Source organism: Cololabis saira, chromosome 7 (genome assembly GCF_033807715.1).
Source record: "Cololabis saira isolate AMF1-May2022 chromosome 7, fColSai1.1, whole genome shotgun sequence".
Classification (NCBI taxonomy): Eukaryota; Metazoa; Chordata; class Actinopteri; order Beloniformes; family Belonidae; genus Cololabis; species Cololabis saira.
This window is the reverse complement of record NC_084593.1, coordinates 26484764-26498275: the sequence shown is the minus strand read 5'-3', so window position 1 is coordinate 26498275 and position 13512 is coordinate 26484764. Positions and strand designations below refer to the sequence as shown.

Genomic DNA, 13512 nt, shown 5'->3' with positions numbered 1-13512 from the left:
CGTAAGATGCAAGCAGAAAGACATCACACCCCAGGGCAGACGTGAAGCCAATAACCTTTCCGAAATTCCAGCACACTGAACACAGCATCTTCACCACTATCACCTAAAAAACACTTCATGGAAGTAAAAACGTATGTACAACTGCAATAAAGAGACCAAATTAAATACAACTATATCTAAATTAAACTCAAACACCAAGAAGACCTAACCATAAACATACCAACACTTAATAAATAATGCCATCAAGAACCAGCATTACACTTGTGAATGATTCTGGTCAAGCTACATGGTAAAACAACTTCCAAGGGCAGAAGGGTGGAGAAAAAAAGGATATTTTGATGTGGAAACCATTTTTTTGCAAAATAGAATAAAAAAGAAGACATTGTCTAAGAAGAAAATAAAAAGTAGATGTCACATACTTAATCTTCCTGAAAAAATATCACTGTTTTTAAATTACTAGATTCATTTAAAGGAGCTGTATGTAAGAGCAATAATAAAACGAATCATAAAATGACCCCGATATGTCAACAGACATTTAAAAATCATGTTCATTTCAAATACTTATGTCACTGACAACAGCACTCAAGCCAGGATATTCCAGTTTAAAAAGAGGAGTTGCAGCCCTCAACTGATGTTTATGTTGTCATTTTTTGTTTTGGCCTGAAGCTCCACCCTCCACCTATCTCCCAATCACGAAGACAGTATTGTTTCGGCATCCAGGTTGCCAGCTCGGCTCTAATTATCGCAGCCATGGCAGCCTACGTTCCTGCTGCATTCTGCAGCCTACCTGGCAACCTCTGGTCGGGGGGAGGAGGGGGAGGGTACACGCCGCTCAACAATATTTTGAAATTGACTGCAGTACCAGTTTTGGCCATTTCTTACAGACGGCTGCTTTAAGAAGGAAAATGTAATATTATTTTTGTTGTGGCTTTTTATAGATGTACTTTGCTGAAAATAGCCACTGAGAAACAGTATATCAGCGAAAATGGCTTAGCATTAAAGTTTCATGATAAAAATGACATGAAAAAAATCAAGACGTGACTACGCACCAATGGTCATCACAGTTTGGAAAATGCCCATTAGTAAATGATAGCACAAGTGGTTAACATGTGTAAACAACATCAAATTGATCAATTTGTTTAAAGTTATACACAAAACTTTTCATGTTACAAAATGTTATATTTATACAATTATTATATGACAGATATTATTATTATTATTATTATTATTATTATTATTATTATTATTATTATTATTATTATTATTATTATTATTATTATTATTATTATAAGGGTAATCTACAGTTTAAGCATTTAAACCTTTACTCTGCAGCAAAACCAGTTATTTGCTGAAAACAGGGGACTAAAAAGGAAAAAAAAAAATTAAAAATACTATAAGGAAAAAGACTAGAAAGAAAAAAAAAGTAAGCCAGCTTCAACAAAAGGAGAGGTGGGGAGGGATTGTCTGACCACAGGTGTTTAATTCAATTCAAATCGCTTAATAAAATAAATTGATGAATAAAATGAAATAATGAAATGAATTGAACAAGATCTTACAGCCCATTGTTTTTTAAAGGTGTATGTACAATGTGTTAAATGTATTCATACCTCTGTAAAACCATCAAGTTCGTCAAACGCATCAGCAAAGTCTGACGGACATTTCTTCAGAGTCTGGTCAGCAGGAAGCGTGTTGTCATTGTAAGATGAAACAAACTTAAAGTCACTGGTTCTGGATCCTGTTGTCAGGTAGGCGTCATAATTGTAAGTGCTGCGTAAAGTTCCTGTGCCGTCAACATCTGCGTAATTGGGAGGGAGATAAGCACCAGGGATGGCAACTGCTCCATCAAACAACAGTCTGGGTTTTCTTCTATGACAAAATCTCACACCCAAAATGATGATGATGAAGGTCAGAAAGAAGGTGGAGACAGAAACCAGCGCGATGATCAGATACGATGTTAGTTTGGAATTCTTCTCATCATAAGAAATATCCTTCAGTTCTGGCACCTCAGCCAAGTTATCAGAGATCAGTAAATAGATGGAACATGTGGCAGAGAGAGAGGGTTGTCCGTTATCTTTCACTGCTACAATAAGATTCTGTTTCATGCTGTCAGATTCAGAAATGTCCCGCTGGATCCTGATCTCTCCGCTGTGGAGACCAATACTGAAAAGTCCAGGATCAGTGGATTTGATGATATGATAGGACAACCAGGCGTTCTGTCCGGAATCTGCGTCTACTGCTATCACTTTGGACACCAGAGAGCCTCCATGTGCAGCTTTGGGGACCAGCTCGGTCATGAAGGAGCTGCCCTCTGGGGCGGGGTACAGTATCTGAGGAGAGTTGTCGTTCACATCTGATATAAACACACTGACGGTCACGTTGCTGCTGAGGGGAGGAGATCCGTTGTCTCTGGCCATCACGTGAACTTTAAAACTCCTGAACTGCTCATAATCAAACGATCTCACAGCGTGGATCCCCCCCGTGTCTCCATTAACAGATACATATGAGGATACCCGGGCACCGTTCACCTCACCAGGTAACAGAGAATAAATCACTGTACCGTTTTGTCTCCAGTCGGGGTCTCGAGCACTAACGGAACATAAAGTGGAGCCAGGTTTGTTATTTTCAGTCACATATGCGCTGTAGGACTGTTCCTCAAACACAGGTGGGTTGTCGTTGATGTCAGCTACAGATAACTGAACAGTTTTAGAGGAGGACAGAGGTGGAGAGCCCTCATCAGTAGCAGTGATTGTAATGTTGTAATCAGACACTAGTTCACGGTCCAGTTGTGCTGTGGTCACCAGAGAATAATAGTTTTTAATGGAAGGAACCAACTTAAATGGGACGTTTTGCTGAATGAAGCAGCCAACCTGTCGGTTATTCTCAGAGTCTCTGTCCTGCACATTAAAGATTCCCACCTCTGTACCAGGTGGTGTGTCCTCTGATATGGGATTGGACAGTGATTTCAGACTGACTACAGGGGCGTTGTCGTTCACATCAGTTACAGAAACGATTACTTTAGCATAAGATGAGAGCCCCAACCCATCCTTTGCTTTTACGCGTATTTCATATGATGTTGTCTTTTCATAATCAACAGCACCAATTATTCGTATGTCACCTATTTTATTATCCATACTAAAAATCTTCCTCACATCTTCAGTAACGTGACTGAAATCATAAGTAACATCTCCATTTACTCCCTCATCAGCATCAGAGGCTCTCACTGTAACCACTAAAGTATCTACAGGAGAGTTTTCAGGCAGACTGACCTTATAAATGTCCTGGCTGAATACTGGTGCGTTATCATTAGCATCCAACACAGTGACGTGGATGACTACTGTACCTGATCTCTGAGGAGAGCCGCCATCTAGAGCTGTGAGGACCAAATCAATGTCCTTCTGTTTTTCACGATCAAGCTCCTTATCAAGAACAAACTCTATTGTGTTTCCATCCGCAGCTAAAATGAAGTTATCATTTTTCTGTAGGCTATATTGTTGAACTGAATTTTGCCCCACATCCGCATCGTGCGCCCCTTCTATCACAAATCGAGCTCCCCTGTCGGCCGACTCTTGGATTTCTAGATTCATGTAGTCGTCATTAAATCGAGGTGTGTTGTCATTACTATCTTGAATATGAAGACTGACACGATGGAGCTCGAGAGGATTCTCCAGCACCAGCTCCAGCTTTATGACGCACGAAGCCTTTTCGCCACAAAGAGCCTCACGATCAATCCTTTCCGTCACAATCAGCTCTCCGCTGTTCACGTTTATGTCACAGTAACGTTCATCTGTCCCCTCGGTATCAATACGTGCTCTTCTGGTTGAAAGTATCCCCGCCTGCAGTCCGAGATCTTTGGCAACATTTCCAATAACTGATCTTCGTTTCATCTCCTCTGGAAACGAATAGTTAATGTCCCCATATGCTAGAGGCAACAGAAGAAGGAAACAGCAGCTCCACGACTGAAACATGATAAATCCTCATTCACGAGTGTTGTAAAAATTTAAAACAAAATAAAATAATAACTCCACAAATCCGTGTGAATCACAGAAAATGGCAAAACGCCTGTAATTCCCCGAGAGGATCCCTTTATCTGGAATAACTATGGGCGTACACGCCAGTTCACAAAGCACAAAGGTATTAAACCATTCAAACACGGTGTACAGCGACACCGTGAGTTGAGCTGCACATAAACAGCTACATGAAACATCTGAGAAGTTAAAATACAAATCCATATGACTTATTAGGGAGTTCCAGATTGAAAGATAAAATAAAGTCACACGTGTTCCCTGAAGTTTGCAACTGTAAGGTCATCCACACGTGAGAAGTTACTGTTGGACATGGCCAAATAAAATAATCAATCACTATTATGCAACTCTTTTATTCATCCATTTTACCCACAACAAAAATTAAAAAAAATACACATGTAGCTTCGATCCAGATGTGGCAAACAGCACATTTCCCCCTTTTTTCTTTAAACAAAATCATCATACCAGGGAGCCCCTTTTTATCTTCAACAGGTTACTCAGATATTTTCATTGAATTTTGAAGGGAATGAAGTTTAATTTAATCCAAACTTGGAAACAAAGACTTGTTTCAATGTTGATTCTGAGGAGAAAAAAACACACTCAAATGGGAAAAAACTCAACAGAAATGATCACTACATTAACATTTGTTTGTGTTTTCTTTTGTTTTGTTTGCACTCTTGTTTCAGTTCTAAGAAACTACAAATTCCACGGCGACATATTAGCACTACACTTAAAAAAACACCCCAGGAAAAAAAAACAAAACTAAGATATGTTTAAAAAATAGCAGCAGTATCAACAAACTTAAAAGAAAGCATAACTTACCAGATAACATTAATAATCATTTAAAAACATATAACAAGACTCAGAATAGTAATTTATAGTCTGGGAATTTAATGTGTGAGCATAACTCGCTAAATGCAAAATGTTTTCCATCATTAACAATGTTTGACTGTATCTGTAATATACTACAGTATCAAACTTACAAAGATGGACTGAATATTTATGCAAAGATTGAACTCTAGACATTGCTGTAGCAAGAAAGCTATCTTTTGTTTCCTTTTTAAATGAGAACAATCATGACAGCCAGTCTGATTTTAGCTGTAATATTTCTTGATACGTTTATGAATTTTACTATAATTCAAATTGAGAACCGCTCATCTGAGATCACAAATGGATCCAAGAATCAATTTACAAACAGGTACAGTAAAACAACACCAAACAACCATACAAACGACAAAGATCTTTTAACTTAGAACTGTCACATCCACTCCAGCTCCATACCTGCCTCACTAACCTGCAGCTCTGCCTCCTCATGTCCCTATGATGTCTCCAACCTTCCACACCTGCTCCACATCTGCAATCAGCCCTGGCTTCTACTTAAGCCCTCCACTCCCAGCCAGGCACTGCCAGATTGTCCTTGTGTCAGGCCTGACTTTCCAGCACTCACCCTTGGACTGATCACCTGTTGACGACCTGGTCGCCTCTGTCTATCCTGGTAATCACCTCAGCCTTCTGTCCCCGACCACGACTTCTGACTGAGCGTCTCTGGTTTCTGTTTGCCTGCTCCCTGGGCTGCCTGGCGATTCCTCTGACTGAACCGGCATTTCAGTCCCTGTACTCCGGCTTCCAAATCTACTCAGCGCTCACACCAGCTGTTTTCTGGTATTCCTTTTCCTGCCACTCTGAGCGTTACCACGATCCTGACGACTGAACTCTGCTCTATTGCCTGCTGTGAGGTTGACTTTAATAAAGACTTCTACTGGACACTCCGTGCTGTTGTAAAGAACACTATAAATGTTAATGATGTATTTGATTTTGTTTTATTCTCACAGCTGTCTGTTTATTATTGCCTTTTACATTGATGTAGTATAAGAGCTTTAATTTAAAAATCAGCACTTTCCCAGTTAGGACACCAAGCACACAAAACATGTCTTAAAATTCCATATTTTACTGCTAAAATGGATTCACCCAAATAACTTGAAGATATATTTGAAAGTCCATGATAAAGTGAGATTGGACAGCGCTCTACAAAAACAAGTTAAATCTAGAAAAACCTGCAAGCTTATGAGAGCAAAAAAAAAAAAAAATCTCAATAGAAATTGACATTTAAGAAACAAATTATAAGAAATTCTGAAAAACTGACATTTTCAAAACTTTTGGGTTTGTGTAAAATATAAACAGAATGCAATCATTAACAAAACTCAACCCATATCTTCCTCCAAACCGAACATTAACAATTTATCAGATGTTGAACTGAGACAATGGTGATAAATATGTAGAGGATCTAGAGCGATGCATTGTCCCATCCAGAGAAAGTATCTTTCAGGGAAAGCCTTGTATATTTCAACAAAACAATGTTAAACCACATAGTGCATCACAACAACTTGGCTCCACAGGTAAGGGGACTAGGTGCTGAACTGGTCTGCTTGCAGTCCAGAATTTCAATTAATCACAAACATTTGGTCCATAACAAAACCACAAATCCTGCAAAAAAAGGCCCAGGACTGTTGACTGCACCAGACAAGATTCCTCTCATAAAACTCAAGTAACTGGTTTCCTCCATTCCCTGACATGTACAGGTGCTTGTTAAAAAGATGATAAACGACATAAGCATCACCTTGTTCCAAACTTTTTGACACGTGCTTCTGCCATCAAAGTCAAAATGTATTCATATTTTCCATAAAATGGCAAACTGTCTGTTTCAACATCCAATATACTGTGTTCTATTGGGAATCAAATATGGTTTAAAAGATTTGCAAAATGTTGCATTCTGTTTTATAATTGCATTTAGCCAAGTGGCTTTTTTCAAATTAAGTTTCGATTTTGTTTAAAACATTTTTTCCGATTCTAAACTAGTTATAGCACCAGAATAAACGAAAAGCAGATTAATAGTGCCATTGTTGTGCAAAAAGTAAGAAACCATGAACCGGGACCAGTCCATTGAAGCCTCATGAATGTTATGGCTGAGAAGATTTGATTGACAAATCAGTAGCTTCTTACCATAACACGCATTTCTAATGGTTAGCACTTTCCCCAACTTTCAAATTGAGTATTTTGTTAAAAAGAGTGTAATTTTACACTTCTAATTCTACCATTCATCCAGTATAAAAAAAATTCCACAAGCCCAAATGATTCTTGAAAAAGCTATAATAAAAAGATATTTGTGGAATTGAAAGAAACTGAATTTGAAAACACATTTGAGACAAACATTTTTTTTTCAAACTTAACAAAATAATTCAATGAGATTAAAACTTTCTTGTGAGCCTAATACTTGTTTTTCAAAATAGTTTAATAATGATATATTTTCTTACCTCGGGAGAACTATTACAGACTTCAAACGCATCAGCAAAGTCTGACGGACATTTCTTCATAGTCTGGTCAGCAGGAAGCGTGTTGTCATTGTAAGATGAAACAAACTTAAAGTCACTGGTTCTGGATCCTGTTGTCAGGTAGGCGTCATAATTGTAAGTGCTGCGTAAAGTTCCTGTGCCGTCAACATCTGCGTAATTAGGAGGGAGATAAGCACCAGGGATGGCAACTGCTCCATCAAACAACAGTCTGGGTTTTCTTCTGCGACAAAATCTAACACCCAAAATGATGATGATGAAGGTCAGAAAGAAGGTGGAGACAGAAACCAGCGCGATGATCAGATAAGATGTTAGTTTGGAATTCTTCTCATCATAAGACATATCCTTCAGTTCTGGCACCTCAGCCAAGTTATCAGAAATCAGTAAATACAGGGAACATGTGGCAGACAGAGAGGGTTGTCCATTATCTTTCACTGCTACAATAAGATTCTGTTTCATGTTGTCAGATTCAGAAATGTCCCGCTGGATCCTGATCTCTCCGCTGTGGAGACCAATACTGAAAAGTCCAGGATCAGTGGATTTGATGATATGATAGGACAACCAGGCGTTCTGTCCGGAATCTGCGTCCACTGCTATCACTTTGGACACCAGAGAGCCTCCATGTGCAGCTTTGGGGACCAGCTCGGTCATGAAGGAGCTGCCCTCTGGGGCGGGGTACAGTATCTGAGGAGAGTTGTCGTTCACATCTGATATAAACACACTGACGGTCACGTTGCTGCTGAGGGGAGGAGATCCGTTGTCTCTGGCCATCACGTGAACTTTAAAACTCCTGAACTGCTCATAATCAAACGATCTCACAGCGTGGATCACCCCCGTGTCTCCATTAACAGATACATAGGAGGACACCCGGGCACCGTTCACCTCACCAGGTAACAGAGAATAAATCACTGTACCGTTTTGTCTCCAGTCGGGGTCTCGAGCACTAACGGAACATAAAGTGGAGCCAGGTTTGTTATTTTCAGTCACATATGCGCTGTAGGACTGTTCCTCAAACACAGGTGGGTTGTCGTTGATGTCAGCTACAGATAACTGAACAGTTTTAGAGGAGGACAGAGGTGGAGAGCCCTCATCAGTAGCAGTGATTGTAATGTTGTAATCAGACACTAGTTCACGGTCCAGTTGTCCTGTGGTCACCAGAGAATAATAGTTTTTAATGGAAGGAACCAACTTAAAGGGGACGCCCTTTTGAATAAAGCACTGGACCCTCTGATTACTATCAGAATCTGCATCCTGCGCGTTAATGATGCCCACCTCTGTACCAGGTAAAATATTCTCTGGTACTGGATTTGCCAGCGATTTCACGTAAATTACAGGTATATTATCATTGATATCAATGATATCTACAATTACCTTTGTGTATGATGACAACCCTAAGCCGTCCTTTGCTTTGATACGCAAATCATATGTTGCATCATTTTCAAAGTCAATTGCGCCTTTAACTTTAATTTCGCCGTTTTTATGGTCAATGGTAAATATTTTCTTCACTTCTTCTGAAACATGACCAAAGTCATACGTTACATCTCCATGTATTCCCTCATCAGCATCAGTGGCCCTTACTGTGACAACTAAAGTATCTAGAGGAGAGTTTTCTGGCAAACTGGCTTTATAAACGGACTGGCTGAATACTGGTGCGTTATCATTAGCATCCAACACAGTGACGTGGATGACTACTGTACCTGATCTCTGAGGAGAGCCGCCATCTAGAGCTGTGAGGACCAAATCAACGTCCTCTTGTTTTTCACGATCTAGCTCCTTATCAAGAACCAGTTCTATAGTGTTTCCATCTGCAACCAGAATGAAATTGTCATTTCCCTGAAGGTTGTACTGTTGAATTGAATTTTGGCCCACATCCGCATCGTGCGCCTCCTCCATCACAAAGCGAGCTCCCCTCACGGCCGACTCTCTGATTTCTATTTTGAAAGATTCTTCATTAAATTTTGGATTGTTGTCATTGATGTCTTGGATATGTAAAGTGAAGATATGCAGTTCCAGAGGATTCTCCATGACAAGATCGCGTTTTATGATACATGACATCTTTTCTCCGCAAAGCTCCTCCCGGTCTATTCTGTCGGAAACGATTAAATCCCCAGTGCTAAGGTTTATGTCACAGTACCTTTTACGGTTTCCTGCGTTATCCACACGGGCATTTCTATAAGAAAGTGTACCCAAATCCAGGTTGAGATCCTTCGCTATATTCCCAATAAGAGATCCGCGTTTCATTTCCTCTTGAAAGGAATAGCTCAAATCCCCGTTCACTGCATGCCATAACAAAAACACAACGAAACAAATTTGGCACCACATTAGTACAATGTGCTCTAAATGGGCCTTCGATTGGAATCCAAGTTAAATCAGGATTATTCAGGTCCGCCAGAAAAATTCGCCGGTGCTTCAGAGCTTCTCTGACTGCAACTATGAACCATCAGCAGCTGAAAAAAGTCCTTTTATGTGACTACTCACCAGTGGTCTAGTGGAAATACTTTAAACTGACTGGCTTAGAGCGACATCAGGAGGACAAAGAAAAAATGTTAAACCAGAGCACTTGGTACACTTTTTAACAATGAAAATGTAAAATCAAAAATGTATGGTAGATGCACATTTCTAAAATAATAATTAAAAATATATAATCTTTAAAGCGTAATGATTTAATATGCTACTGTATATGAACATTTTAGCAAAGTAATTACTTTAACATTTCACTTGTGAACAGTGGAAAAAAGGGAAATCATCTAGAAAATGTGTGTATTCACATGGACTGAGTTCAGTACTTCAGTACTTCAGTACTTCATGATCTCATGAAGAAAATGCAATTAAAACTTGTCTGGCTGAAAGGAAATTCTGATAAATCTAGGAAACCCGCATTTGTTGAATGATTTCAGACTGATTCAGGGCTCAACAAAATCAAGGACCTATAAAATCCTATTACAAGAGACTGGGCAAAAGTATATATATATATATATATATATATATATATATATATATATATATATATATATATATATATATATATATATATGTATATGTGAGTGAGTGAGTGAGTGAGTGAGTGAGTGAGTGAGTGAGTGAGTGAGTGAGTGAGTGAGTGAGTGAGTAAGAGCAAGACCGTACAACGTACAATAGTATGTCCTGAGTGTTGCATCGTTTTTTTCGTTTATTTATACATCTACTGAAAAAAAAATCTCCAAAAAAGCGCTGCAATTAATAAATTACAGCATGACATTCCAGTAAAAGTATACTGGCAACACGATGTTACACAAAGCTAAGTTCTTTGTATTATTCACATTGCACTTAAATAGCCTCCTCTTCCCCATTTTTAACATATAAAGTTGGGTGTTAGTTTAAAAATGACATCCAATGCTGTTGAGCATGAGTTTGTTGGAAAATTAACTGGTATTTGAATTATTTGGAAAGCACATATGAGATTTCGAAAAGTGTAGCCCTTTAAAATATATCTCAAGAGTAACCAAAGGGGTTTCAGCACCAAGGAGAGCGCCTTCTCCTAACTTCCATCCATTCATCCATCTATATCCATCTATATATTATCTATACTATATTCTTGTCAGGGTCACGGGGGTCTGCTTTTTCAAAGAATATCACGATCAATCCTTTTGGTCACAATCGTATCTCCGCTGTTCACGTTTATGTCACATTAACGTTCATCATTCCCTTTGATATAAATACTCTTCTGGTTGAAAGTATCCCCGCCTGCAGTCCGAGATCTTTGGCAACATTTCCAATAACTGACCCTCGTTTCATCTCCTCTGGAAAAGAATAGTTAATGTCCCCATATGCTAGAGGCAACAGAAGAAGGAAACAGCAGCTCCACGACTGAAACATGATCAATCCTCATACATGAGTGGTGTAAAAATTGAAAACAAAATAAAAGAATAACTCCACAAATCCGCCTGAATCACAGAAAACAACAAAACACCTGTAATTCCCTGAGAGGATCCCTTTATCTGCAATAACTAGAGGCGTACATGAACGCCAGTTCACAAAGCACAGAGGTATTAAACATTCAAACACGGTGTACAGCGACACCGTGAGTTGAGCTGGACATAAACAGCTACATGAAACATCTGAGAAGTTAAACTACGAATTCATACGACTTATTACGGAGTTCGAGATTGAAACATAGAATAAAATCACAAGTGTTAAATGAAGTTTACAACTGTAAGGTCATCCACAAGTAAGAAGTTACAATTGGAGATATACATGGTCAAATAAATTAATTAATCACTATCTTATCCAACCACCTTATCCATTTTAACCACAACAAAAATAAAAAATACACATGTAGGTTTGATCCAGATGTGGCAAACAGCACAATTTCACCCATTTTTCGTTAACCAAAACCCATCATAACAGCAAGCCCCTTTTTAGCTTCAACAGGTGTTGACAAATCTTCTGTTTTACGGATTAAATTGCTCAAATATTTGCATGGAATTTTGAAATGAATGAAGTTTAACGTAATATAAACTTGGAAACAAAGACTTGTTTCAATGTTGATTCTGAGAAGAAAACAAATGCCTGCAAATAGGAAAAACTCTACTGAAAGATCAAGTCAAAGGAAGAAAAGGACACACACATTAACATTTGTTTGTGTTTTCTCTTGTTTTGGTTGGAATCTTGTTTCAACACTAAGAAACTACAAATTCCAAGTCAACATATTAGCACTACACCTAAAAAAAACACCCTGGAAAAAAAAAAAAAAAACTAAGGTAACAAAATAGCAGCAGTATCACCAAACTTCCATGAACGCATAACTTACCAAATAACATTAATAATCTTTTCACAACATATAAGACTCAAAATGGTAAGTTATAGTCTGAAAATTCAATGTGTGAGCATAACTCACTAAATGAAAAATGTTTCCCGTCATTTGTTTTAACAATGTTTGACTGTATTCAACTTAAAAAGATGGAGTGAATATTTATTGAACTCTAGACATTGCTGAAGCCACAAAACTATCTGTTTTTTCTCATTAAAAACGAACAATCATGGCAGCCAGTCTGCTTTTAGCTGTAATGTGTGTTGATACGTTTATGAAGTTTACTACAATTCAAACTGAGAACCGCTCAGGTGAGATCACAAATTAATGCAAGAATCAACTTATGAATGAGCACATGAATGGGTCGTCTTCACCATAAGCTCCTAAAACTTTACCAAACAACCAAACAAACGATGAAGATATTTTAACATAAAACACTAGAAATTTTGAATCATTTATTACATTATTTGTCATCCTTACAGCTGTCTATTTATTATTGCATTTTACGAATGCCGTAGTATAAGAGCTTTCATTTAAAAATAAGCAAATTGAGGACACCAAGCACACAAAACATGTCTTAAAAGTCAACATTTCACTGCTAAACTGGATTAACCCATACAACTTGCAAATATATTTGAAATTCCATAATAAAGTGAGATTGGATAGCGCTCTAGAAAAACAAGTTAAATCAAGGACAACCTGTAAGCTTATGTGAGCAAAAAAGAAATCCTAATAAAAATCAACATTTAAGAAACATTATAAATGACACGTAATTCTGAAAAACAATGTCATTTTCCAAACTGTTGGGAATTTAGTAAAATAAATATAAAAAGAATGCAATCATTAGCAAAACTCATCAACCCATATATTCCTCCCAACAGAACATTAAAAACTTATCGGATGTTTAAACTGAGATATTTTGCCATTTCATGGAACATATTATCTCATTTTGAATTTGATGGCAGCAACATATTTCACAAAAGTTGGAACAGGGCAACAAATGTAATTGTCACAGAAAAAAAAATTGTATAAAAGGAGGATTCAAGAGAGGCAGAGCTTTCCAAATGTAAAGATGGGCATATGTTACTAATCTGTGTTAAACTGAATATAAATTGTAAAACAAATTTAAAGAAAGTGTTCCTTAATGTACAATGTTGAAAACAATGAATATCCCACCATGTACAGTGTTCACTATCATAAAAAAAATTCTCAGCGATTTTGGAGGAATCTCTGAGATCGATGCTTTAGGTAAGAACTGGATGCTCAGGCCATCTGGTTGGACCCCATTAAAACCAGAAATGATTCTTGACTGGTAAGCACTCACATGCTCAGGAACATGTGGTCTCTAAATGTG

At 38.1% G+C, this 13512-nt stretch overlaps 2 protein-coding genes across 9 annotated transcripts in view; both read right to left on the bottom strand.

Annotated features, from left to right (window-relative positions):
• LOC133446996 (protocadherin gamma-C5-like) overlaps nt 1-13512 on the bottom strand; it is a 320234-nt gene that overhangs the window by 236735 nt on the left and 69987 nt on the right. The window contains exon 1 of one of the 8 annotated variants that reach the window (XM_061725365.1): nt 7334-9743. The exons of the other annotated variants lie outside the window; for them this stretch is intronic. Coding sequence (XP_061581349.1) covers nt 7334-9691 — 2358 coding nt within the window. The 5' untranslated portion in view covers nt 9692-9743. Of the gene's footprint in view, nt 1-7333; nt 9744-13512 lie in introns of those variants that run through there. 8 annotated transcript variants of the gene reach the window in all.
• On the bottom strand, nt 1602-4083 carry LOC133447732 (protocadherin gamma-A2-like). The gene has a single exon (XM_061726460.1). The coding sequence runs from the start codon at nt 3963-3965 to the stop codon at nt 1602-1604; it is 2364 nt and encodes a 787-aa protein (XP_061582444.1). The 5' UTR covers nt 3966-4083.